We start from the raw sequence: 26,621 nt of genomic DNA, 5'->3' as shown, positions 1-26,621 counted from the left end.
ACACACACACACACTCTCTTTCTTTTTGGAAAGCTGACAGATTGGGTTTGAAGGCATTGAGGGAAGTAGAGACTTGCAAGGAATGGAGCTTAGGTAGGGTTGGTGGTGGTAGTAGTAGTTGTAGCAGCAGTGGTGGTGGTAGTAGTAATAGTAACTGTAGCGGTGGTGGTGGTGGTTGTAGTAGTAGTTGTAACAGTGGCACTGGTGTTACTAATATTTATTGAGTACCCACTAAGTGCTATGCTCTGAACTAAGTTCTTGGGAAGGTCAGAATGTGGCTCAGTGGAAAGAGCCCGGGCTTTGGAGTCAGAGGTCATGGGTTCAAATCTTGGCTCCACCATTTGTCAGCTGTGTGACTTCGGGCAAGACACTTTACTTCTCTGGGCCTCAGTTACCTCATCTGTAAAATGGGGATTAAGGCTGTGAGTCCCATGTGGGACAACCTGATCACCTTGTAACCTCTCCAGCACTTAGAACAGTGCTTTTCACATAGTAAGCGCTTAACAAATGCCATCATCAACAAGCAAGTGAGACATTCCCTGCCCACAAGGAGCTTACTAATGGGGGAGACAGACCTAACATTATTTTCAGATAGATAATGGGGAAGTGCTTCCAGGGAGCTGGAGGTAAAGACCCAGAGCAACTGAGACAGAGAGGAGAGAGCAAGGAGATAGATGGGAGACACAGAAGAGAGAGGAGCGATGTGAATATCGCCATCTGTGAGATGAATAATAAGGCAGATTTCATTAGTCCTGATAGGAAGCATGTGGCTTCCGCAAAGTGTTTTCAATCCAGTGTTTGTTTTGCCCTAGGCGGATATGTGGTTTGGAGCGCTGAAATGCTTTGGTTGCGGATATCTGGTGACATGGTATCAAAGTAGAAAGACGGGGTTTTGCTAGGAGCAGGGACCCATTTAGGCTGCAGCCTGGGAGTGCAGTGCTCAATGTACACTAGAGGTGAGTAGTGTGGTTGGGACCCCCAAGTTTCTCTTATGAGTTACTCTGGGAAGAACTGCTCTCATCTCCTCTAGATCGAAAGCTCTTTGAGGGTAGGGCATGTGTCTACCACCTCTGTTATATTGTACTCTCCCAAGTGCTTAGTATAGAGCTCTTCATGCAGTAAGCACTCAGTAAATACAATTGATTTTTTTAAAGATGGTATTTGTTATGCATGTACTAGGTGCCAGGCACTGTACTAAGCACTGAGATAGATGTAAGCTAATCAGGTTGGAACGGTCTGTGTCCCACACGGGTCTTTCAGTCTTGATGCTGTGCCCATCTCTAGGTCAGGGCACACCAGCCTCTCTAATAATAAGTATTAATATTATTTTAATGTGTTTGTTAAGCGCTTCCTATGTGCCAGGCACTGTACTAAGCACTGGAGTAGATAATCAGGTTGGACATAGTCCCTGTCCCACATGGGGTGCTCAGTCTGAGGGAGGGGGAACAGGTATTTAATTCCCATTTTAAAGAGGAGGAAATGGAGACAGAAAAGTGACTTGCCCAGGATCACCCAGCCAGCAGGTGGTAGATTGGGATTAGAACCCAGATCCTCTGACTCCCAACCCGTGATCTTTCCACTAGTCTGTGCTGCGTCTCCAGAGGATTTCAATAGCTTGATAACTCTGGTGGTCAGGAACCCTGTGTCCCCACCTTGAGGACATATATTGGTCGTCTTTCCAACTGGCACCACAATTGCTGGTCCAGTTGGTGCCCCTGCCACCCGCTGCTCCCTCCCCGCCCAACGGCCTGTCAGGAGTCAAGCCATGCTGAGACGTGCTGATCCACATGATGGATGGAAATAAGAATGTATCAAGGTTCTGACCCCGAGCACTGCTCCTTTAAGCTCCATTGCAGTTAATCCATAGCCATTTTTCAAAGTAAACACAACCTCTTTCCTAATAGAAACAGCATGGGAGTCAGAAGGTCGTGGGTTCTAATCCTGCTCTCCCACTTGTCTGCTGTGTGACCTTGGATAAGTCACTTAACTTACCTGTGCCTCAGATCATCTGTAAAGTGGGGATTGAGATTGTGAGCCCCATGTGCCACAAGGGACTGTGTCCAACCGGATCTACTTGTTTCCAGCCCCGTGCTTAGTACATTGCCTGGCACTAGTAAGTGCTTCACAAATACCACGATTATTATTATTAATGATAATAATTACATCAATATTACATTGTTATATTATATTATACTATATTATACTATTATACTATATTATACTATTATACTATATTATGCTATTATACTATATTATGCTATTATACTATATTATGCTATTATACTATATTATGCTATTATATTATACTATATTATACTATACTATTATATTATACTATTATATTATACTATTATGCTATATTATACTATTATATTATACTATATTATACTATTATATTATACTATATTATACTATTATATTATACTATATTATACTATTATATTATACTATTATATTATATTATATTATATTATTGTATTATAGTATACTAATAATAGTCTTTGAATGGCAATAGTTCATTAAAACTGAATTGGATCCTTAAACCCTGACACCACTGTGGCTTCATCTTAAACGTGACACAAGCTTTTCCCCCGCTTCTGAGAACATTTTTGCAATCCTGGCCAGCCTCTTTTCCCAGTAAAATGTGTGAAGATTCCAGCATGACATCTGAAACTCTCACACCTTTTCTATCCAGTGCATCTGCTGCTTTAGTCTGCTGGAATTTGTTGGGTTCTGGAAGTTCTCAGGCAACTACCAGATGATGTCTGCTTACCACAACCCAGTGGAAAGATAACAGGATTGAGAGTCCCATCTTTAGCCCTTGTCTGCTGTGTGACCTTGTGTAGTTACTTAGCCTTTTGGTGCCTAAAATGGGGATGAAATATCTGTTCTCCCTAATTCTTTGACTTGGGGCCCCATATAGGGCAGGGACTGTTTTCATTCTGTGTCATATTTCACACAGGCCTTGGCATATAGTAAAAACTTAATAAATATCATTGCTATCATTATTACATCTCTTGTGGATTGTCTTGTAATAGAACATGACTTTGGCTGATTCTGGTGTTATCAACTTTTGTCATTCAGGTGTATTTATTGAGGGCTTGCTGAATGCAAGGCATTGTACTATGGACTTGGGAGAGGGCAATATAACAGAAGTGGTAGACATTTTCCCTGCCCATTAGAAGCTTAGTCTAGAGGGGGAGACAGACATTAATAAAAATAAATTACAGATGTGTATGTAAGCACTGTGGAGCTGAGGGGGAGGTGAATAAAGGAAGCAAGTTCAAGGGTGGTGCAGAAGGCAGTGGGAGAAGAGGAAATTCAGGCACAGTTAGGGAAGCCGTCTTAGGGGAGATATGGTGATGATGATGATGGCATTTGTTAAGCGCTTACTATGTGCAAAGCACTGTTCTAAGCGCTGGGGAAGGTTACAAGGTGATCAGGTTGTCCCACAGGGGGCTCACAGTTTTAATCCCCATTTCACAGATGAGGTAACAGAGGCACAGAGAAGTGAAGTGACTTGCCCAAAGTCACACAGCTGACAGTTGGCAGAGCCGGGATTTGAACCCATGATCTCTGACTCCAAAGCCCGTGCTCTTTCCACTGAGCCACGCTGCTTCTCCGCTATGCATTCAATAAGGCTTTGATGATGGGGAGAGTGATAGTCTGTCAGATATGAAGAGGAAGAGGACATTCCAGGCTAGACGTAGGATGTAGGCATGAGGTTGCTGGTGAGATAGACAAGACCAGGCCTGAGAGAGGATGGTAATAATAATAATAACAATAATAATAATAATAATGGCATTTGTTAAGCACTTACTATGTGCGAAGCACTGTTCTAAGCACTGGGGGAAATACAAGGTGATCAGGTTGTCCCACGTGGGGCTCACAGTCTTCATCCCCACTTTACAGATGAGGTAACTGAGGCTCAGAGAAGTTGTGACTTGCCCAAGGTAACACAGCAGACATGTGGGGGAGCCAGGATTAGAACCCACGACCTCTGACTGCCAAGGCCGTGCTCTTGCCGCTGAGCCATGCTGCTTCTCTGAGGATCCGCCCAGCCCCCAGGCGTGGCACCAGAGCAACTGGTGTCATAGCCATGTCTGCCACTTTGAATCCGTCAATCGATCAGTGGTATTTATTGAGCGCATACTGCGTGCAGAGCACTGTACTGAATGCTTGGGAGAGTGCAGTACATCAATCATTCAGTGGTATTTTTTGAGTACTTAGTGTGGAGTAAAAGAGTTGGTAGACACGATTCTTGCCTTCCAGGAATTTATAATCTAGCGGGGAGCTTATTCAGGGTTTTTGTGTGAGGACGGCTCGTACTACACAGTAAGCGCTCAGTAAATATGATTGGCTGACTGGCGGCAGTGGGATGGTGGCCTGGGATGAATTGGAGACAGGACAGACCAGAGAGGCAGTGTGGCCTACTGAATAGAGCACAAGCCAGGGAGTCACTGGCTTTGCCATTTGTCTGCCGTGTGACCTAGGGTAAGTCACTTAACTTCTCTGTGCCTCAGTTGCCTCATCTGTAAAATGGGAATAAAGACTGTGAGCCCTAAGAAGGACAGGGACTCTGTCCAATCTGACAGCCTTGTATGTACCCCAGTGCTTGGCACATAGCGCTTAATATGAAAAAAGAAGACAGGCTGGAGGGGGGGAGGTCAGGGTGGAAGTTGTGGCCATAGTCAAAGTGGGAAGAGACTTTGAGAATTCCTAGGAAGAGGCAGACCTGGGAAGAAAAATCCATCAGACCTGGTGGCAGATTGGATAAAGGGGTGCAGTTGAGTGACAGGAGTGGAAGATCACTCCAGCGTGTCAAGCATAAGGGGCAGGGAGGACTGTGGGCGCTTTTGATGGTGGTACGGTTGTGAGCAAGGGGAGAACTATGTTGCTGACACCACTCATTTTCCTTTTAGTTGATTCTGTCCTTTCAATGAGAGAAGCTACTTGGTTGGTGGGACCCAATGGGAAACATGACTGTCTCCATTTTACAGGTGGAGCAAATGGGTTCCAGAGAACTTAAGTGACTTTTCTACACGGTCGCCGTGACCCAGCATCAGAGCTGGGCCAGAATCCAGATCTCCTGATTGCCGGCCCAGTACACTCTGCTGCCTCAACCAAATTGCGGACTACTTCCTCCTCACAATTCATTAGGTAAAGTTGTACTTTTATTTTTATTTTAAATTTGCATGGATTCATCTCGAAAGCAAACTCACGAGCGTGAAGGATGAAAGTGTCCCCCCTACACCCCGGCTCCCATCGTTCGACCCCTCGACCAAACCCGAGCATATTGAGTCATGTGCCCACCGACTTGACTGCTGACGTGGCAGTCATTCCATCCGTGTCGAAGATATGACCATGTTACTTGTCATTCTTTAGTTTGCGTTGGTGTTGTGACTCACCGTCTGGTCACCCCTGGTTGCTTCCGTTACTCTGGTCCTGTTGTTTTAAGATCGCGGGTTTGTTCTGCCAGTTTGGTAAGATTAACTCCCAAACGATGCAGTTTCTTTTTAGAAGTTAAGTTTTCTTTAGTAAATGGTAGCTGTGTTCAAAGCCAGATGTTGAGTGTCTCGCCCACCTTCCTCCACTTGTTCCCGGCCTCTGTCAAGGAGGAATTAATGGCAAGGGACTTTGCCACTGATCTGAAAGAGAAGACCGTGAGCCTTTTAGACTGTGAGCCCACTGTTGGGTAGGGACTGTCTCTATATGCTGCCTACTTGTCCTTCCCAAGCGCTTAGTACAGTGCTGTGCACACAGTAAGCGCTCAATAAATATGATTGATGATGATGATGAGAAGAAGAAAGGAGAAAAATTGAATCTAGTTAGGAAGACAGACCTTGTTATGCTTCCAGTCACCCAGGACAGTGTGGGATTGGGGGAGTGGCCAAGTGAAGATATACAACGTGGGTGAGTCGGTAGTGAACAGATTTCTGTTGGAAATGGGGACACACATACACGCAAGCTAGAAATAACCCCCAAAAGGACATCCACTAGGCTGGTTCATGAAGCCACATTCATGTGATCCTCTAGACTGCATGTTTTTTGTGGTGGCAACTACTGTAGCACAAAAGGGAAGAGAGCAAGAATCAGAACTGAGGTTGAATTCCAAAAGAACCCCTATTTCTTTCAGGGAGCTACCTTTTTCTCAACACACCTCTTCTGGCTGCTAGGTTGCTGGAGATATTACAGCATATGGAAATAGACTAGCACTGTTAATCTTCGTACCTGTTTCCATCATGTTGATTTTTTATCCAAACCTACCAAAGAGGATCATTCCCCAAGCCAAGGGCTTCCCCCTCCTCGCCCTCTGTTTCCTGATAGATCTCACCCATGTGGGGCCAGAAACTTTAACTTGTTTTTTTAGAAGGTGGGGCGGAGTGTGGCGGAAGATGGGGCGATGGAGTTGCCAGAAAGCATGAGCTCTCTGCCAGAAATAGATCCTTAATCTTGCCAGAGAGAAGAAAACCTCACTGTTGGCCAGAAAGGTGAACTTTAACAGATTCTACATGGCTACCTCCTTCTCTCTCCCACTCTGTTTCATTTGGTTTGTTTGGGACTTATCACTCTCACACCTCAGTGGAGGTCCCCTTATCCTGGCCGTAAGGAATTTAGGGACTAATTCTTTTCTCACTCTGCCTTCCCTCTTCATTTCAATCAACTCTCCAACCTCATAATAATAATTGTGTTATTTAAGTGCTTGCGGTGTGCAAAGCACCGTACTAAGTGGTAATATGAGATAATCAGGCCAAGCAAAATCCCCGTCCCTGTCGCACATGAGGCTCACAGTCTAAATAGGAAGGAGAACAGATAGGGAATCTCTGTTTTACAGATGAGGTAACTGAGTCACAGAGGAGTTAAGTACCTTGCCCAGTGTCACACCGCAAGCAAGTGGCAGAGCCTGGATTAGAACGCAGGTCCCCTGGGCCCAAGATCTTTCCACTAGATTGTGCTGCTTTCTATGCTGCCTTGACCCCCCCAGTCAATCAGTGGTATTTATTGAGCACTTACTATGTGCAACCTGATTAGCTTGTATGTATATCAGCGCTTAGTACAGTGCCTAGCACATAGTAAGCACTTAATAATAATGTTGATGGTATTTGTTAAGCGCTTACTATGTGCCAAGCAGTGTTCTAAGTGCTGGGGTAGATACAAAGTTATCAGGTTCTCTCATGTGGGGCTCACAGTCAAAATCCCCATTTTGCAGATGAGATAACCGAGGCACAGAGAAGTTAAGTGACTTGCCCGAAGTCACACAGCTGACAAGAGGTGGATCTGGATTAGAACCCCTGACCTCTGACTCCCAAGCCCATGCTCTTTCCACTAAGCCACACTGATTCCCCATACCATTAAAAAAAAGCACTTGCAAAGCTGTCAATAATATTTATTAAATGCCTTCTATCTACAAGGTGGTGGGAGTGTACAATAGAAGTACCAGACAATGTTCTTGCCCTAGAAGAATTTGCAGTCTATTGGGTTAGAAATGCGGATATAAATGATATAAGCACTCTTGTGGATACCAGGAGGAGCTGGGCTCCTTTATTGTACCAATTCCAAGCCCGGAGGTATCAGCTCAGGCCAAGCAGCTTTCCAAATTTCCTCTGGACTTGTTTTTCTTTATGGTATTTGTTAAGCATTTTCTGTGCCAGGCACTTATTAAGCACTGGGTCACTACAAGCTAATCAGGTCGGACCCAATCCATGTCCCACAGGGACCTCTCTGGACTCTGGATCAGTCAATCAGTGGTGCTTATGGAGTGCTCACTGTGTGCAGAGCAATGTACTGAACACTTGGGAGAGTGCAATTCGTTTGGTAGACATGATTCCTGATTGAGAGGAGTTGCAAAGTGCCATTTCTCCACTTGGCAAAGCAAAATAAGGGTCTTTCATTTGGCCTGGAAGTGAAGTTGGGTTTTCCGCAACCTGTGCAGAAGACACTGAAATTGCTCACTTTTCTGTCTCAGTATTGAAAGCACTGCTTGTTTGTAACTTTAATCCCAGGCCTCCAGAGATGTATCTGCAAGACTGGTGGTTTGATTTGGGGCCATGGGGAATACTTGAAAACATTAGAAATGGAGGAAATGCCATGCTAGCCCAGATAAATGCCCCACCAGCCTATTATACTGACTGACTGTGGCAACAGGATGGTTGGTTGCCAGGAGGGCAACCATCCTGATGGCTATGGATGGACTCAGCGAAATCTTTTGTCCCCTCTCCCAGTTTGTGGGCATAGGATCCCTTCTGGGCAGTTTTAGGAATGATGACACCTAACTTCAACATACTTCAGAAAAGAAGCAAGGCACGTATCCAGAGTTTTAAGAAAGACTTCACATCTGCGGGATTAACTTGTCCTTGATTGTATATGCTTCACTTAGCAGAAAAAGTACCTTTTAAACACTGCACCTACTTGCTGCATCTGGAGTTGTTTTTCCTCACTGGTCTTATTTGGCTTCCACGTATCTTTTTATTATTTAAATTTTGGATTAAAAAATGCTGTGCCATCTGATTCCTTCTTTCACGGTGCATAAGGAAGATGCCTGTCACTTATCTTCTAAAGCCTCATCTGAAATTTGAGAGAGGGGGTGGAGGGGTAGTTGGTCGTTTTATAGATTTATTATGGATTTGTTAAGTGCTTGCTAGGTGTCAAGCACTGTTGTAAGCGCTGAGGTACATATAAGTTAATCTGGTTGGACACACAGTCTTTGTCCCACATGGGGCTCTCTGTTTAAGGAGCAGGGAGAACAGGCATTGAATCTGCATTTTATGGATGAGGAAACTGAGGCACAGAGAAGTTGTGACCTGGCCAAGTCACAAAGCAGGCAACTGTGATGCCTCTCTGGAAGGAATGTTTTAGTCAGTGGCTTTTATTGAGTGCTGAGTGTGTGCTGAGCACTGAACTAAGCACTTAAGGGAGGACAGGGTAAAAGAATAAATACAGACCATCCCTGCCCACAAGGAAATTAGATGTTGGGTGTACAAAGCTGCCTGTCTTTCTATCTTAGAGATTCGGTTGACCACAGACCTCAACTTGCCCTTCCTGTCCTAATGTCACACTCACTTTGATTTTGGTTATGCCAAAAGCCTGTTTTCCTGAGGCTAAAGCAGTTTTGTGGCCTAGCTGTTAGGTTTGGATTCAAAATTTTCCCCACCAGGGTTTATCTTGAGCCAATAGCAAGGACGAGTGTGAGTACTCCCCTGAAACGTGTGTGTGTGTGTGTGTGTGTGTGTGTGTGTGTGTGTTAAATGGTATTTGTCAAGTGCTTACTATGTGCCAGGCACTGTACTACTACTAGAGTGCTAGGGTAGATAAAGACTAATCAGGTTGGGCACAATCCCTGCCCCCCATTGCGCTCACAGTCTCAATCCCCATTTTCAGATGAGGTCACTGAGGCTCAGAGACTTGCCCTAGGCCACACAGCAGACAAGTGGCGAAGCCGAGATTAGAACCCATTAAAACCATTTAGGCTTAAATGGTACGAGTGGGTATGACCAGCTACTCATTGAAAATCAGAGTGGCAGAGGGGAGTTTCCTTCCCAGGAAAAAAGGAAACTTACAGTTTCTAACAAACAGATCATTGCTTTAAACATCAGTGAGGAAAAGCACATTACATTCAACCATAATTGCTCGTTTACATGCATTGAGTTGTTTGGAAGGGATAGAGTGAAACAGGAATCCTCCATCATTAGTCTGCTGGGTGAAGCCAAAGCAGAGTTTGTGGAATCACCTACAGCAGTAAAGAGAATTTCCCATAGTGCCTCACACCAACCTGACAAATCGAACTGTTTGTGGTTTAATGGTATGTTACATCAATATGATGTGTGCCTCATAAACAGCCCAGGCTAGAAAGGCCAAGTCTGAACAGAAAAGGTATTTTAGGAATAAAGCCTCATGTTGTTATTACTGGTGAAGGCAGGGTGAGCACAGCATCTTCAGGACACTTGCTCAGCCTGGAAACTACTTTGAACTGCTACCTTTGAGGTTGTGCTGTTTGGTGTTAAAAGCTGTCCAGTATAACCACATCTGACAAATGATGGTTTCCAATCCAGGGCTTATTTTGGCTGTTTCAGGCAGAACGAAACTGAAAAGCAGGAGAAAGGCTGCCTGAAGAAGAAGGCAGAAAAAGATGTGTATTGGGCAAGGAACAGAGACTTGCCTCTTGGGACCAATGAAGGGATCTAAGAAAAGAGATATTTTATCCATGGAGAAACAAAGCCTGGGGGATGATTCTGGGCTCTATGTTCACAACATCGCCTTCGTTTCTCCAAGAAATCGAAAAAAGTAAAAGTTTCCCATTGGCTCCATTTCACTTTAAATTCCATTGAACGGTGTTTCATGAAAAAGTCAATCCGGAACCAGATGGAGAGCCATCTCAAGGCATGTAGAAATGGGCAAGTGACATTCCTGGGTGGGATCCTAACATTGCCTGCCTCAAGGTTGGGCCCGAGAGTATTGTGTACTCTGTGTACAGTGCAGAGCACTGTACTAAGCCCTTGGGAGAGTACAAAACTACAGAGGAGGCAGACATGTTCGCTGCCCACTACAAGCTTTCAGTCCAGGAATTAATCTCTTGAACCAAATGTTTTCGAGAATGTTTCATGACTCATCTTTTGACATGCCACTTTACCTCATGGGAAAAACAAACATTCACCACTTTCTACTTTATTGCCTTTAACCTGGGTATATGTCAAAGCCCCAATTTTTCCCCTTTTGATTCTCTCATTTTGAAAATTACATTTTTCCCCCCGAACCTGAATTTATCAGCTGCCAGATTATGGACTGGCTCACAGGAACCTACAGTGATTTTTCTCTTTCTCTAAGAAGCACAGCAGGTGTCTGCTGATCTAATTGGCATGCATTTCTGTGGGTGCCCGCCCATTATATGACATCCTCTTCTCAACCTCCTTTCCTCTTTCCTCTTCTTTTGGTTCAGTATTTTATGAAACTTTTGCCACTGTGTTTGAGTTTTTATGTCTTGAATTTTAAAGAAATGAAAGGAAATAAAGCTCATGAGCTAGGGGGTGGGAGACAGAAGAAGAGCCAGCCAAAGAAACTGAGAAAGATTGTCCAGGGAGCCAAGAGGAGAACTGGGAGTGAACAAGGGCAGAAAAATCAAAGTTGGATAGTGTTTCTGGGAGAAGGAAGTTGTCCACAGTATCAAAGGCAGCCAAGAGTTCAAAAAGGATCAGGATGGAATAGCATTTAGGAGATTGATGGAAGGGAGATCTTTGGTAACTCTGGAGAGAGGGGTCTCAGTGGAGTGGAGGGGCAGAAAATGGATTGGAAAGGGTCAAGAAGGAAGTTGGACAGGGCAATGGAAAGATAGCTGGATGGTGCCGAGGGGTCTAGAGCCAGACCTTTTAAAGGTTAGGGGAGACAGTGGGCACATTTAAGGCAGAGGGGAGGCAACTATCAGAGAGTGAACCATCGAAATGGCAGACAGGGCGGGAAGAAGAATGGGTGCGAAGTGGGGGTGCTTGCTGCTGTCTTCATTTCTCCCTCTCGGTGTCTCCGTCGTCCCGGAGCCTCCACTCCAAGGCAGTCACTCCCTCGCCCTCACCATATCTGAGCGCCGCCCACCAGGCTGACCCACCTTCTGCACCTTCCTCTCAAAAGATATCATTTGAGACTTTCATTAATAACAACAACAGTGACCGTACCATAGTGCGTCCTGGGCTATTTTTAAAGATGAGCTGTGCATCTAAATAATGGAGGCAGGAAAACCTAATGAAAAAACCCTAAAAGAAATACGAATACTCAACTTTTAATGAGACTTTTCCTGTTTTTTGGGATTGCATATGTTCCCATGTCTAATATCTGCATCTGTGAGAATCCCAGGCTACACTCCAGCCTGTCAGTCTAACACGTTTCAGGGCAGTTTCACCAAGCCGTTTCCAAATGGAGTCTTGGCTCTGGAGCGATTCCGGCCTCGAGGATGGCTGCTTTTCAGTAACAACAGTGAGGAGTTGTCTCGCGGCGGATACCATAGCGCACCGGAGAGAGCCTCTTTACTTATTTTCAGATACTTACATGCGATGGAGCACAGATGGGTAACTACACAGAGCAGAGCACGATTCAGAGGCATCGTTAGAAACATTTAAAAATACCCGGTGAAGGGAAGCTAGCTGAATTTACTACACCCGCTGCAGAAGCGGAAATGTCGAGGAAGTTGTGCTGGCCAAAACCTTCACCCCGACTACTGAGGAAAAGTCTGAAAAATAGGATTTTTAGTAAAAGCGAGAGAGGTGCTGATCCAGGAGAAATGTCTGTGGGTGATTCTTTTGCAGGAAAGCACTGAGGTCCATTGTGGTTGGCCCCTAGTTGGCTGGAGTGTCTCTCGGACTCTGGTCGGACACAATTAGGACCTTTTCTGTGAACCATTTCACTCTACCTGGGGTATGCATGCATTTCTCCTCCCCCAACCCCTCTCCGCATAATGATATTAATATTGATTTTGATTTAACTAGCTAAAGGCTTACTGCATGCTAAGCACTGTACTAAGCACCAGGATAGATACAAGATAATCAGGTTGGTTATAGTTTGTGATCCAAGTGGTACCCGCATTCTGAGCAGGGGGTAGAGCAGGTAGTTCATCCCCATTTAAGGACGAGGAACCTGAGGCACAGAGAAGTGAAGAGAGTTGCCCAAGGACACACAACAGGCAAGTGGAGGAGCTGGGATTAGAACCCAGGTCCTCTGACTCTTGGGAGCATGGGCCGTGCTCTTTCCACTAGGCCATACTGCTTCCTGTTTGCCCTTCAGGTTCCGGATTTGGTGCCTTCAGATCTCGAGGCTGGTGCATTTAGCTTTAATTCTATTTGTTCTGACGACTTGACACCTGTCCACATGTTTTGTTGTCTGTCTCCCCCTTCTAGACTGTGAGCCCGTTGTTGGGTAGGGACCGTCTCTAGATGTTGCCAACTTGTACTTCCTAAGTGCTTAGTACAGTGCTCTGCACACAGTAAGTGCTCAATAAATACAATTGAATGAATGAATGAGTGACCATGCACATGTTTTGGGGAGGCTGGCAACCTGCTCTGGGTCCCTGGTTGCCAGGACCCGCCAATCTTGCCACTTCACACTTTGGGAGTAGATCTGCGGCAGCTCTGGGGATTGAAGAGATGCTTCCTTCCAAGCTCCTCTTGGGGCCTTCACCCTGTTTCCGCCATGCCCTCCCCACACACACACTTTCTGGGCAGATCTTCAGAGGAAGTGTGGACTTATCAGCTCCATCATTACGCTCCTGTCTCCAGCTGGTGCTGTCACCTCTGCTCTGGGGTGGGGGCACAGAGAATTTCAGCCTCCTGCTTCCTTGAGGGGGGTGTCTGACCTTCCCTGGAGTTTCTTAGCCAACCGTAGCCCACCCTAGAGACCAGTAAGAGGGCAGTCCCCAGGGCACTGGAGCTGGGTCCTTACACATACGAGACCACTACCATGGCCACTTCACCTGAATATTCTGCACGCTACCATAATGGCAGTGGTGGAGAAAGCTGGGGAGGAGTGTGTTGAGGCAGTAACAGTCATGTGACGATGATGTGAACGCACCTCTTTCCTCTTCAGGAACTCTCCTCACTCAACCCTGAGAGTGAAAGCCTATTGATTCCTTTACTGAGGGACTTTACTTTGTTAGAATGTTTGGTTTGGTTCTCTGTCTCCCCCTTTTAGACTGTGAGCCCACTGTTGGGTAGGGACTGTCTCTATATGTTGCCAACTTGTACTTCCCAAGCGCTTAGTACAGTGCTCTGCACACAGTAAGCGCTCAATAAATACGATTGATGATGATGATGATGATGATGGCACAGCTTTTAGTGTGTCTAAGGCAGGGTTGAGGGTACAGGCAATGGCACAGAAGGTGGAGAAACTTGTGCAAGAGCAGTATCCGTGTTTGCTTAGCCAGAGCAGGAAGAGAGTAGAGAGAAGAAAGAGAGGGTGGGTACTTCCCATTATTTTTGCTAAATTCTCTTTTACCTACTCTGAAACTTTACTGAAACCCTGCCTCCTCCATGAAGCCTTCCCAGATTAACTCCTCCTGATTCCAGTCTTCTGGTCACTTAGGCAGTTCCTTGGACTGCATTCTGTTTTTCCTTAAATGTTCATGCTGTGTGTGCTTCTTTAGGTGTACCAAACAATGTTTGTCATGTGCAGAGCAGCGTGCTTAGTGGAAAGAGCCCGGGCTTGGGAGTCAGAGGATGCGGGTTCTAATTCCGGCTCTGCCACTTGTCTGCTGTATGACCTTGGGCAAGCCACTTCACTTCTCTGTGCCTCAGTTACCTCGTCTGTAAAATGGGGATTAAGACTGTGAGCCCCAAGTGGGAATACCTGATCACCTTGTATCCCCCCCACCCCACCCCGCCCCCGCGCTTAGAACAGAGCTTGGCACATAGTAAGCACTTAAATACCATAATTATTATTATTATTTTGTGGAAACTTCTTGAGGTGGGGGTGAAGGGGTCCATTCTCATCAGCCTTGGCATGCACCTAGTGACTGCTCTTAGTACAGTTCTCTACACACAGTAAGTGCTCAGTAAATGTCATTGATTGATTACTCAATAAATGGACTGGATCGATGACAGGACCGGGCTGGGCTCAGCGGGTATGCCAGGTGCATATGTCAGGCTGGGCTGGTTAGAGCCGGGCAGTTGGTAGGGCACCACGTAGCAGCGTGTGAATCAAATATAAATGGGAAATCTCACTGGGTTTACAATTTGAGTGGTGTTTTGTGATCCCATATTCCCAGAGCCTTTTCAGGGTTTATGCAGACTTTGTGGCAACGCTCCCCGAGGGGAAAGAGAGTAATTGAGGTTGGAAAAAGCTTAACCCCAGAATCACAAGATTTCTGCCGGGAGAAGCTGAGAGGGTTATCCTTCTCTCAGGCAGGAGTGTGGGCTGCAGATTTAGTTACAGAATGTGCTAGGACAAGAAAGCTGTGACCCTTTGGACGTAGTATTTATTTTTGATAGCATTAGCATTGCTTTGTCATTAGGCATGGTAATCTCAAGCACCGCCGTGGGGATTAGAATGGTGTCGGGGCTAGTAAGGAAGTTAAGTGTCCAGGGTTGTCTCTCCGCCCCCTCCCTTCAGCCCCCTGACGCATCCATACCCAAACTGGGGAGTTCTGTGAGCAGGGACAGGACACCGTGCCAAACAGACCGGGGATGGAGTGTCTCGTAACCTGTTTGCCTTCCCCTGTGTGACTCTCTGCTTGCCTGGAGGGAACGGCAGGGGAGACATCTAGGTCCGTAGGCGGCACACAGAGATCCGGCTCTTGGAATAGCAGAAACGAGGAAACGAGCCTGGACCGACCTCAGAAACAGAGTGTGGGGACGGATCCCGTTCAGACGAGACCTACATCTCTGGCTCGTGTGCCTCGGCTCTACCTGAGTGGGAGGGAGGCCGGGGTCTAGTCAGTCTCTGCCAGGAGCAGACATCGACTTCTTTTTCACAGTCCCTACCAGAGCATCTGTTCTCCGCTCTTACTTCAAGACTTCCCCGTTTCAGGGCTGGAATCCGCCCGAGCCCAACGCACGTTTGCACGCCACAGGTCCTTGAGCTGCCTTGTGCGACTGTCTCGTTGCTCTGGTTTAAAACAGACTGAGCCGGCGGCATCACTGCATCTTCCCTCCAGTGGCAGGGCGCACGGGGACTGGTGGAAAACTCAAACTGGAGGGATCGGTGGAATCTGCTGTCCTCCCAGATACCCGCTCTTGAATATTCACAATGTCCAAACCCTCTCGCCCTGCTAAACCTCCCTCAGCAGGGGCAGCGGCGAAGCCACCTGCGCCTCGGAAGGAAGACTCCCACGGCAAAACGAGGAAATTCAGTTTGGCCGAGAAGATTTTGCGGAGCGGAAGCGGAGGGAAGCTGCTCAGGCAGCAGCAGCAGCAGCAGCAGCAGCAGCAGCAGCAGCAGCAGGTGCAAACAGACGAAACTCCTGTTCAGCAGAGGCTGTCCCTGCTTAAAGGTAACGCTTTTTGACAATTGCCGGAGGAAACGGCTGTTAAACTGAAACAAACCTACCAAGTATTGTTTCCAGAGTAGCAATCCGGAATTTCGTGACCTGAACTCTGGCAAACGTCAATTTTTTCAGGAGACTTGACGGTTTTAAGCCCACCGTTGTAGCCGAGGTGGGGTGCCACCCATTGCACTCTGTTAATCAAGAAATAGAAAAAGAAAGTAGGGGAAACTAGCTGATCACATTTCCTGTCAGAGTGACGGACTCGATCAGTGTTAATAGCTGCATGCTGAATTGTTTTATGGGGGATTTTCGGGGGGGTTGGGGTTGGGTGGGGGGAACCCTGTTAACAAGAGCCTTTTCAAGGGGAAAAATGATCTAAAAATACTTGTAGCTGATAATTGAGGCTCCCTTTAATTCTTTCTCAGTCTCTTCTTCCAGTGAATTTACTTTCTGAAGTGATTATATAAGCATGGTAAAATATTCATGCCGGCAATGTACAGTAGCCCAGGGAAAGGGTAATGAGTCCAATCAGGTTTCTCTAAGACTGGTTTACTTGTCAAAACCAGGTGGTTCCGAGAGCCAAGTGTGGAAAATTTAGAGACTAAGGCAATAAATAGCAGTCTAGCAAAAGGATCTATTAAGTAGTGCTTTTGTAATCAAGGCACTCATGGAGAGCAAAAGGAGCAAGGTGGTAGCTAGTCAAGTAATATTTTGCACCAGTCTGTTAGAAGATGCTTGTATGTGTAAGCAAGGATAATAGGACATGTTTATGGCTCAGTTTTCGATACATTAACTTTGATAACTTGGCTGCAAACACACATTTGCCTTTGATGAAAAGATTCATGCTTTGTGCCACTAAAATACACAAAATGCTGTTCTAATTTCCCTTTTGCTGTTGCCAGTGGTCGATATTTTAGCGGTGAAAATGCTGATTAATTCTCAGTGCTCTTTCCTGTAACAGTGCAGGGCAGAAAAAGCAGCCCAAATGTTATTATGATGGGGTAGGCATCTAGATTTTTTTGATATCATGTCAGGCTTCAAAGGTGAAAACTATCTTTGAGAAGAGTTTGACAGGATTTTTTTTTTTGTGTGTGTGTGTGTGTGTGTGTGTGTGTGTGTTTGGGATGGTGGTGGGGTTCTTCTTTTGAACTCGTGCCACATTATCTCATCCAGAGCAATGGATGATGTGTCTTTCTGTATAGAAGGAGCAGGAATTGAAATCCTATGCAAAAACCAGACAATTGAGCTTTGGAAAAACCAAAAAAGGATTGATGTAAGATCTAGTTCAAGCTGTGTTTTGTGCCGCCTAGAAACAGAACTCTTCTTTGATGTTCTGATGTGTGGAAAAGACCGAAACCTTAAAAAACCAAAAAAAAAAAAAAAAAAAAAATCCCATCCATCAAAGTAGGTACCACAGCATTTCCAACAGGTATATTTAACATTTTTTTCCAAATGTACCTTTGCAATATGTGATGAAATAATGGTTTCCATATTTTCTCACAAAATTCGATTTTTATTCGCCTTATTCGTTTAGCAGATGTGCCTCCAACCCTTCCCCTGGAGGTTTAGGGGCTAGAGGCGTTTCCAAAACAACAATGCAAATAGGGACATAATGAAAGAATGAAAGCTTTTTAAAAACTAGAAAGCCCCCTTTATTTGATTGGGGCCTTGCCTTATGCAGTTATCCAGACATTTACAAGGAATTTTAAAGTAGAACATTTAATTTTTGACAGAGTATTAGATGCTTTCTGCACTTACTTTACCTGGTTCATTTAAAGTGTTATAAGACAGTCCTCATCAATCTTATATATATATATCACATTTAACAATGGGACCCTGGCACACAGTAAGCCCTTAATAAGTACCACAATTGTTATAAGTACTATTATTATCACTATTATTGTTCTTATTTTAGACAATGTGTTAAGGCTGATAGGTAGGCCATCTCTATGGGTCAGAAGTGCTGAGGAATTCCTGAATGAAACCCTCTCATTCTGACTTAGACATTGCAGTTTGGTGGTAAAATTCAGAACTTAAATCAATCTCTATTATCAGGCTGTCATTTTGACACAGTAATTGGATCCTAGTCTTTTGTTCAGTTTGATTCGACAGTAATTAAGTTAGCTCATGTACATATGTTTTATTTTAATCAAGATATTGAACCCAAGCTAAATTATTACCTATCCTGTAAGGATGTATAATAAAGCTGGACATGAATTTGTTTTAGACACCTATTTTTCCATAATCATCTCACAACATCCTGTTACTCCATTCTCAGATAAGGCCCAGAGATGTTAAGTGACTCTCCTGTGTTCACTCAGCAGGCCGGCAGCATATCTAGGAGGCTCTCTGATGGCACTGGTAATGTCAGACATTGAGGCACACGCGATGTCCCATTACACTGGGCACACAGCATGACACGATGCTGTCACTTGCACCATTTTGAGGAAGAATACTCAATTCACCTGAATCTAGAGATGCCTGGTGCCCCTATCTGGCTCCCAGAACTGTCCAAAGTTCATTAGAACTTGAGTGCTGATTCTGGGCCCCAGGACTCAGCTACCGAAGTCGTGGCAGAGGGAGACATATTGAAAAATAAATTATCAGCATACAGGTATCCTCTCGGTGGGACATCATTGTGATTTATTGAGCGCTTGTTGTGTGCAAGGCACCGTTCTAAGCGCTGGGGAGGTTGCAGGGTGATCAGGTTGCCCCACAGGGAGCTCACAGTCTTAATTCCCATTTTGTAGATGAGGTAACTGAGGCCCAGAGAAGTTGGGTGACTTGTCCAGGGTCACACAGCTGACAATTGGCGGAGTCGGGATTTGAACCCATGACCACTGACTCCAAGGCCCGCGCTGTTTCCACTGAGCCATGCTGCTTCTCTAAGTACTCTCCCAAGCCCTTAGTACAGTGCTTTGCACACAGGAAGCGCTCAATAAATGTGGTCGAATGAATGAATGATACAGACTAATCTGGATGGGCACAACCCATGTCCCTCATTCATCCATTCGACCGTATTTATTGTGCACTTACTGTGTGCAGAACACTGTACTAAGGGCTTGGGAGAATACAATTTAACAACCAACAGACACATTCCCTGCCCCTCATGAGGCTCACAATCCTCACCCCCATTTTGCAGGTGGGGTAACTGGGGCCCAGAGAGGTGAGGTGACTTTGCTCAGGGTCACACAGTAGACGAGTGACGAAGCCGGGATCGGAGCCCAGGTCCTACTGAGTCCCAGGCCCCAATCTTTCCACTAGGTCAGGCTGCCTCTTGTAATGAAATGAAGTTTTGGGGAGGTGTGAAAGTGCTTTGGAGCTCAGAGAAAACTGGTAAGAGCAGAGGAATGGGTCTCTCTAAGTTAACATTATTCGCACCAGGGTGTGTATTGAGAAACAGGCAAAATCAGGAATAAATTAGCCAATCAATGGTATTTATTTTGTACTGTGCAGAGCACTTGAGAGGGTACAACACAGCAGACATGTTCCCTTCCTAGAACAAGTTTACAAACTATAGTGCCCTGGGAATAGCAAAGAGTGTGGGCTGGGATTAATTCCAAACTAAGCCCCCCTTTTCCCAGACTAAGCCCCCCTTTTCACCATACGAAGTCCCCCTTTTCCTCAGCTCCCCCTCCCTTCCCTTGCTCCCTTTGCTCTACCCCTCTCCCCACCCCACAGCACTTGTGTGTGTATGTATACATTTCTATAATTCCATTTCTTTATATTGATGCCTGTTTCCTTGTTTTGATGTCAGTCTCCCCTCTTCTAGACTGTAAGCCTCGTGTGGGCAGGGATCGTCTCTACTGCTGAATTGTACTTTCCAAGCGCTTACTGCAGCGCTCTGCACACAGTAAGCGCTCAATGAATACGACTGAATGAATGAATCTGAGTGTTTACTGTGTGCAGAGCATCATCATCATCAATCGTATTTATTGAGCGCTTACTGTGTGCAGAGCACTGTACTAAGCACTTGGGTTAGTATAATATGATGATATTAGGGGAAGCAGCGTAGCCCAGTGGATTGAGCCTGGGCCTGGGAGTCCGAAGGCCCTGGGTTCTAATCCCGGCTCCACCACTGGTCTGCTGTGTGATCTTGAGCGAGTCCTAACTTCTCTGTGCCTCGGCGCAACCTCATCTGTAAAATGGCGATTCAGACTGTGAGCCCTCTCTTGCCCAGGGACTGTGTCCAACCTGCTTGGTTTGTACCTACCCCAGCACTTAAAACAGTGCTTGACACCTCGTAAGCGCTTAACAAATACCACGAGGGGGCTCACAGTCTCCATCCCCATTTTGCAGATGAGGGAACTGAGGCACAGAGGAGTCAAGTGACTCACCCAAGGTCACGCAGCAGACAAATGGCAGCAAACCTCATGACTCCCAGGCCCGTAGCCTAACCCCACGCCATACTGCTTATCTGTCGATGGTTATCGATTGATCTCTGCTATGTACTGAGCGCTCGCTCGCTTTGTGGAGAGCCCCGTACCAAACGCTCGGGAGGGTACACTCCAACAGAGTCGGTCGATGGGACCCCTGCCCACAAGGAGTTTAGAGGAAGAGTTGGGCGTTAAAAACAGGTTATTGGGTCGGTTTCATCACACCCCACAGACAAACGTTTTCAGTCAATGCCTGCCAATGACAAAGGAAGAAATCATCTTTAGGAGGCGTGAAGATGGAGCCATCTAGTTTCGGCTTGCTACCGCTTCAGCAGAACCCTTTCATTTTGGCCTCGTGATGGCTTCTGCTTAGTTACTCAGTTTGATGAAGAAAAATTGGATCTGGCACCTGCAGTATTGGGGAACATCCAGCTCCTCAATTTTACTCGCTTTTGGCCCACTACACATCCGCCATACACCCCCTGGCCTGGAATGCCCCCTCTCCCCACATCCACCAAGCTAGCTCTCTTCCTCCCTTCAAGGCCCTACTGAGTCAAGCTCACCTCCTCCAGGAGGCCTTCCCAGACTGAGCCCCGTCTTTCCTCTCCCCCTCGTCCCCCTCTCCATCCCCCCATCTTACCTCCTTCCCTTCCCCACAGCACCGGTATATATGTATATATGTTTGTACATATTTATTACTCTATTTATTTATTTATTTATTTATTTTACTTGTACATATCTATTCTATTTATTTTATTCTGTTAGTATGTTTGGTTTTGTTCTCTGTCTCCCCCTTTTAGACTGTGAGCCCACTGTTGGGTAGGGACTGTCTCTATATATTGCCAATTTGTACTTCCCAAGCGCTTAGTACAGTGCTCTGCACATAGTAAGCGCTCAATAAATACGATTGATGATGATGATGATGATTTATTTATGTATTTTACTTGTACATATCTATTCAATTTATTTTATTTTGTTAGTATGTTTGGTTTTGTTCTCTGTCTCCCCCTTTTAGACTGTGAGCCCACTGTTGGGTAGGGACTGTCTCTATATGTTGCCAACTTGTACTTCCCAAGCGCTTAGTACAGTGCTCTGCACACAGTAAGCGCTTAACAAATATGATTGATTGATTGATTACTCTATTTACTTGTACATATCTATTCTATTTATTTTATTTTGTTAATATGTTTTGTTTTGTTCTCTGTCACCCCCTTCTAGACTGTGAGCCCACTGTTGGGAAGTGACGGTCTCTATGTGTTGCCAACCTGGACTTCCCAAGTGCTTAGTACAGTGCTCTGCACACAGTAAGCGCTTAATAAGTACGATTGATTGATTGGTTTTCTGCTAGACCGTAAGCTCATTGTGGTAAGAGAATATGTCTGTTTATTGTTGTATTGTGCTCTCCAAAGTGCTTAGTACATTAAGCACTCAGTAAATATGAATGAATGAATACATGGTAAGCTCACTGTGGGCAGGGAACTTATCTACCAACTCTGTTATATTACAGTCAATCATATTTATTGAGCGCTTACTGTGTGCAGAGCACTGTACTAAGCACTTGGGAAGTACAAGTTGGCAACATATAGAGACAGTCCCAACCCAACAGTGGGCTCACAGTCTAGAAGGGGGAGACAGAGAACAAAACCAAACATACTAACAAAATAAAATAAATAGAATAGATATGTACAAGTAAAATAAATAAATAAATAGAGTAATAAATATGTACAAACATATATACATATATACAGGTGCTGTGGGGAAGGGAAAGAGGTAGTACAGTGCTCTGCACTCAGTAAGCCTTCAATAAATGTCGTTGATTGATTGAGGTGCTTGGTGTCATATTGATTCCAGGCAGGTGACAGGACCAGCTGGAAGCTGGACTGCCTAGTAGCAAAAACCAGATGAATGGACACTGTAATCAGTCAATCACTGTAGGCAGAGGTAGGACTAGAAGTCAAGTCTGTTGTGTTCCAAACCCATGCTCTTTCCATCCTGCCTCCCACAAGCTGGGCTCTTATTTTCTTCTCTGTGAAGTTAGGTATTAGACCACATTGTCCTTTCTGTATGTGCAAAGTTTAATACCAGCAATTGTAGCTTCAGTATTAACACGGTGGCTCCAACTGCCCAAAGTAAGTGTTTTATTCAGGAAAAGCTAATGGTAGGTATTGCTTTGAGCAGGCAAGACAGATGCTTTGAAGCCAAGGACTCCTGGTCACACCTCCTAAACCCATCCAAACCCTTTCATCTGAATAATCAACCAATCAATAGTATTTATGGAACATCTACTGTGGGTAGAGAACTGTACTAAAGACTTAGGGGAGTACAATAGAATTAGGAGACATGATTCCTGCCCTCAAGAAGTTTACAGTCTAGCAGGGGAGGTGATTATAGATTGAGAGAAGAAGGAAAAAGGAAGATGCACATGAGTGAGTGCTTAAATAGTGGAATATGTAAGTTAGGGGGCTAGGGAGATTCATGTTTCATCCCTGTTCCCGCATTCCCCGTGTTTTGGCTTCCTCTCTCACTTGCTTCTGTTCATTTTTTCATTCAACCATATTTATTGAGCGCTTACTGTGTGCAGAGCACTGTAGTAAGCACTTGGAAAGTACAATTCGGCAACAGATAGAGACAATCTGTACCCACCAATGGGCTTAGTGGCCATTAATCTTGTTAACCGAAGTTGCCCAACTGTAGGAAAATAATAATAATCTCCAATTTGGTGGGGGTAGCTTCGTAAGTCAGTTATTTTTCGCCTCATACTTAAGAGAAGCAGCATGGTTAAGAGAAGCAGCGTGGCTCACTGGAAAGAGCACGGGCTTGGGAGCCAGAGGTCATGGGTTATAAACCCTGCTCTGCCACTTGTCAGCTGCGTGACTTTGGGCAAGTCACTTCACTTCTCTGTGCCTCAGTTACTCATCTGTAAAATGGGAATTAAGACTGTGAGCCCCACGTGGGACAACCTGATCACCTTCTATCCCCCCAACCCTGGTGCTTAGAACGGTGCTTTGCACATAGTAAGCGCTTAACAAATGCCATTATTATTATTATTATTATATGAAGTGCCAAGGAAGTAAAAAACAAAACAAAGCACTGCTTAGTGCTGTTTGATCACTTCACAGTGTTGGTGGATGTAGATGTTTCAAGGAATTTTTCCACAAGGATCTTTAACTGTCCAAACAGAGCTATGTTAGAATTCATTTCCTTAGATCCACCTTCTCTGGCTCTGAGTTTTCTTAGCTAAAATTACAAGGATTAGGTGTGACCTTTTTCTGTTGCACTGGTAATTTTTCAGTGAGATTATATCCTCATCTGTGCCTCCTGATTGGTCCAGAAGTCTGCGTGATTTACAGCTTCTGCCTGGGGTTGCCGTCACCTCTATGCCCTCATCCCCCTGCCTACTAGAGGGGCTCTATCATTTGTTTCCAGCCAAGGCAATAGAAGTCATAAAGCGGTCAAGAGAATTCATTTCTTAAATCACTCATTTAGCATTCACTCATGTCTGCTGCTTCTTCCTCACTTAGGCTCACTTTCAAAATCCTGTGGCAGTGTTTTAGTAAAAGGTGTTGTTGGCCCATTGGGCCTGTTTTATCAGTCCCTTGGAAACCTATCAGAATGTGCACCCAGTTAGGTCCTGACAAACAATCATGAGTGGCGTGACCTAGCGATTTGGAAAGGATATAATTCATGTTTTGTCAAGGGGATGACTCCTCTAAGTAATCAGATAGTGAATATTTTCGTAAAATGGTTCCATTGTTTTGGATTTGGGGGGGCTTTTCGTCTCATGGCCATAAATTTGTCTGTTTGCTTTCCTGTCTATCATCTGACTATTTTCAGTATTACGTAGTGCCAGCCTCTAAGACTCCTGGCAAGATATTGGCTTGTCCCACTTTGAACAAGGTGGGCTCAGAGTCTGGGAATTTGGAAACCTAGACAGAGGGAAAGTTTCTCTTTTGTGAATTTACTGGACAAAGTTAATGATTATGTTTGAGTTAATGATCATATGCTCTTAATTCATGTCAAGACAACTGCCCAAATGGGTTTTCCCATCGTTGCGGCTAGGGAAACCTCCAAGAGACAGTTAATAGTTTTATTTTCCCATTTTGTAAAGCATAGCAAAAGAATTTCTATTATGTCCCAAAGATAAATGTAATCCTAGCCTGAATTAGGAAAGAATTTTTTCATGTACACAAAAAACAGCTGCTGAATGATAGGTCTGTCAGGAATTGTAGCTTAACAAACACATTTCCTGACAGTGTGTACTTACAAATACAGCACACATGTCAAAGATTAAAGGAACATAGTGTGTGTGTGTGTGTGTGTGTGTGTGTATTTTGGGGTCAGGGTGGGAGTGGGGAGGAGATGCAGTTTTATATCCGGCAGTAACATTTCTCAGTACATGTTTTATCAATGGCCAGGCTCTGTTTCTAATGAGTAGGGAATAGATAAGGCACTTAGTAGAATGTGTGTTTTTGAAAACTTGCCCCTGGACTGCAGTGTGTGTAGTTTAAGAACCAGAGAGAAGACTAGGGAATTCCCAGGCAAGTATATTCAGTGTGCCGCTTTATCTGATGATATAACCCATTGTTCAGCTGTGTCCAAGGCTGACTTTCCCTCATGTCACTCTGAAAGACCCCAGGATAGTCCCCATTGGTAGAGGGTTCCAGTGAACCACTCTGAGCAAGGGGGGCTCAGAGTCTGAGAATTTGAAAACTTAGGCAGAAAGATTTTCCCTTTTGAGATCCCTCCAGACTGTAAACTTCTTGTTGTCTGTAAGCTCTTTTAGGCAGGGGAAGCAGGGTGGCCTAGTGGACAGATCTTGGGCTTGAGAATCAGAAGGTTGTGGGTTCTAATTACAACTCCACCACTTTTCTGCTCTGTGGCCTTGGACAAGTCACTTCTCAGTGGCTCAGTTCGCTCATCTGTAAAATGGGGATTAAGACTGTGAGCCCCATTCAGGACAGGGACTGTGTCCAACCTGATTTGTTTGTATCCACCCCAGCGCTTACTACAGTGCCTGGCACATAGTAAGTGCTTAACAAATATCATTATTAATATTATTATTGTTATCATTACTATGCTTTGCACATAATAAGTACCAATTGATTGATAACCTCAGAAAGGCCCTGCTCCCCATTCTGGTTAGAAGGGTCCCTCAGAGATGGAGAGGGTTAGGGTGAAGGAGGAAAGAGGAAGGGGATATTTAATAAATTTAAAAGTAAATGACTCTTCCACGTTTCATTATTTTTACAGTTTTCTATCTCAAACCCTGAATACCCAAGCAAGTTCTTCCTCAGCATTATTTTTGATGGATGTTGCTGACACCTATAGCAGAATTAATTTGTTTAATTTCAGGTTAAAACCCATAATGAAAGAGCATATGGGTAGAAAGAAATGATCTATCAATCAGTGGTATTTTTTGAGCACTTACTGTAAGCAGAGCACTGTACTAGGCACTTGGAAGAGTACATTGTAGCTGAATTTGTAGACAAGTGAGAAGCAGAGTGGTTTAGTGGATAGAACAGAGGCCTGGGACTCAGAAGGATCTGGGTTCTCTTCCCAACTCCATTACTTGTCTGCTGTGTGACCTTGGACAAGTCACTTTACTTCTGTGCCTTAGTTACCTCAGCTATAAAATGGGGAATAAGACTGTGAGCCCTATGTGGGATATGGACTGTATCCAAGGTGGTTAGTGTGTATCTACCCCAGTGCTTAGTAAGGTACCTGGCACATAGTAAGTGTTTAATAAATACCATAAAAAAGAAACTTGCAGTCTAGAGTGATGTTTCTGATTGAGTGTCCCTGAGGAGTTCTAAGTCCCAATGCTTGCTTGGAAAGAAAAATGTAGCTGTCAGTTTATATAAGTTATTTGAATAGCTGAGTGCTAAACATTTACTTGGAGTGCTGATTTTGTGGCCTTTCCAACGTTGAGTTCGAGTTGAAAGATTCCAGACAGAAGCTGAAGAACTTGGAGGAGGAGGTGACTCTCTTGACCTACACCCCAAAATAATCCAGCTGGGAGGCGTTCTGGCAGGTGATCCTTCGGTTCCTTCCCCCCCACCCTCAGCAAAGCATGATTCAGGGTGAACTGTGGGATAAAAGCAGCCATCCCCCCAACTCTGAATTCTTTGCTGACGGTGACATTCTGACATGGTAGTGTGTTTCCTGGAACACCCAATGCAGTGCCATGACATTGTGGTGTCCGCTGTTCCTGGGTCTTTGAAAATTTTGTGGTCTCCTCCTTAGTCATGGGCCTTGTCTTCCATCGGAAGGGGAGTGGAGTTGTTGATTAG

The 26,621-nt window shown here is 44.9% G+C and overlaps 1 protein-coding gene across 10 annotated transcripts in view; it reads left to right on the top strand.

Annotated features, from left to right (window-relative positions):
* Nucleotides 1-5,094: 5,094 nt before the first annotated feature.
* KIAA1217 (KIAA1217 ortholog) overlaps nucleotides 5,095-26,621 on the top strand; it is a 323,485-nt gene continuing 301,958 nt past the window's right edge. For 5 of the 10 annotated variants that reach the window (XM_038755763.1, XM_038755761.1, XM_038755759.1 and 2 more), the window contains exon 1: nucleotides 15,360-15,961. In XM_038755763.1, the coding sequence (XP_038611691.1) occupies nucleotides 15,718-15,961 (244 nt within the window). In that variant the 5' untranslated portion in view covers nucleotides 15,360-15,717. Of the gene's footprint in view, nucleotides 5,161-15,354; nucleotides 15,962-26,621 lie in introns of those variants that run through there. The other 5 variants (XM_038755767.1, XM_038755768.1, XM_038755764.1 and 2 more) reach the window with 4 other exon arrangements.

The sequence above is a fragment of the Tachyglossus aculeatus genome, chromosome 13 (assembly GCF_015852505.1).
Source record: "Tachyglossus aculeatus isolate mTacAcu1 chromosome 13, mTacAcu1.pri, whole genome shotgun sequence".
Classification (NCBI taxonomy): domain Eukaryota; kingdom Metazoa; phylum Chordata; class Mammalia; order Monotremata; family Tachyglossidae; genus Tachyglossus; species Tachyglossus aculeatus.
Note: the sequence above shows the minus strand (reverse complement) of the source record. Positions and strands in the feature narration are given on the sequence as shown.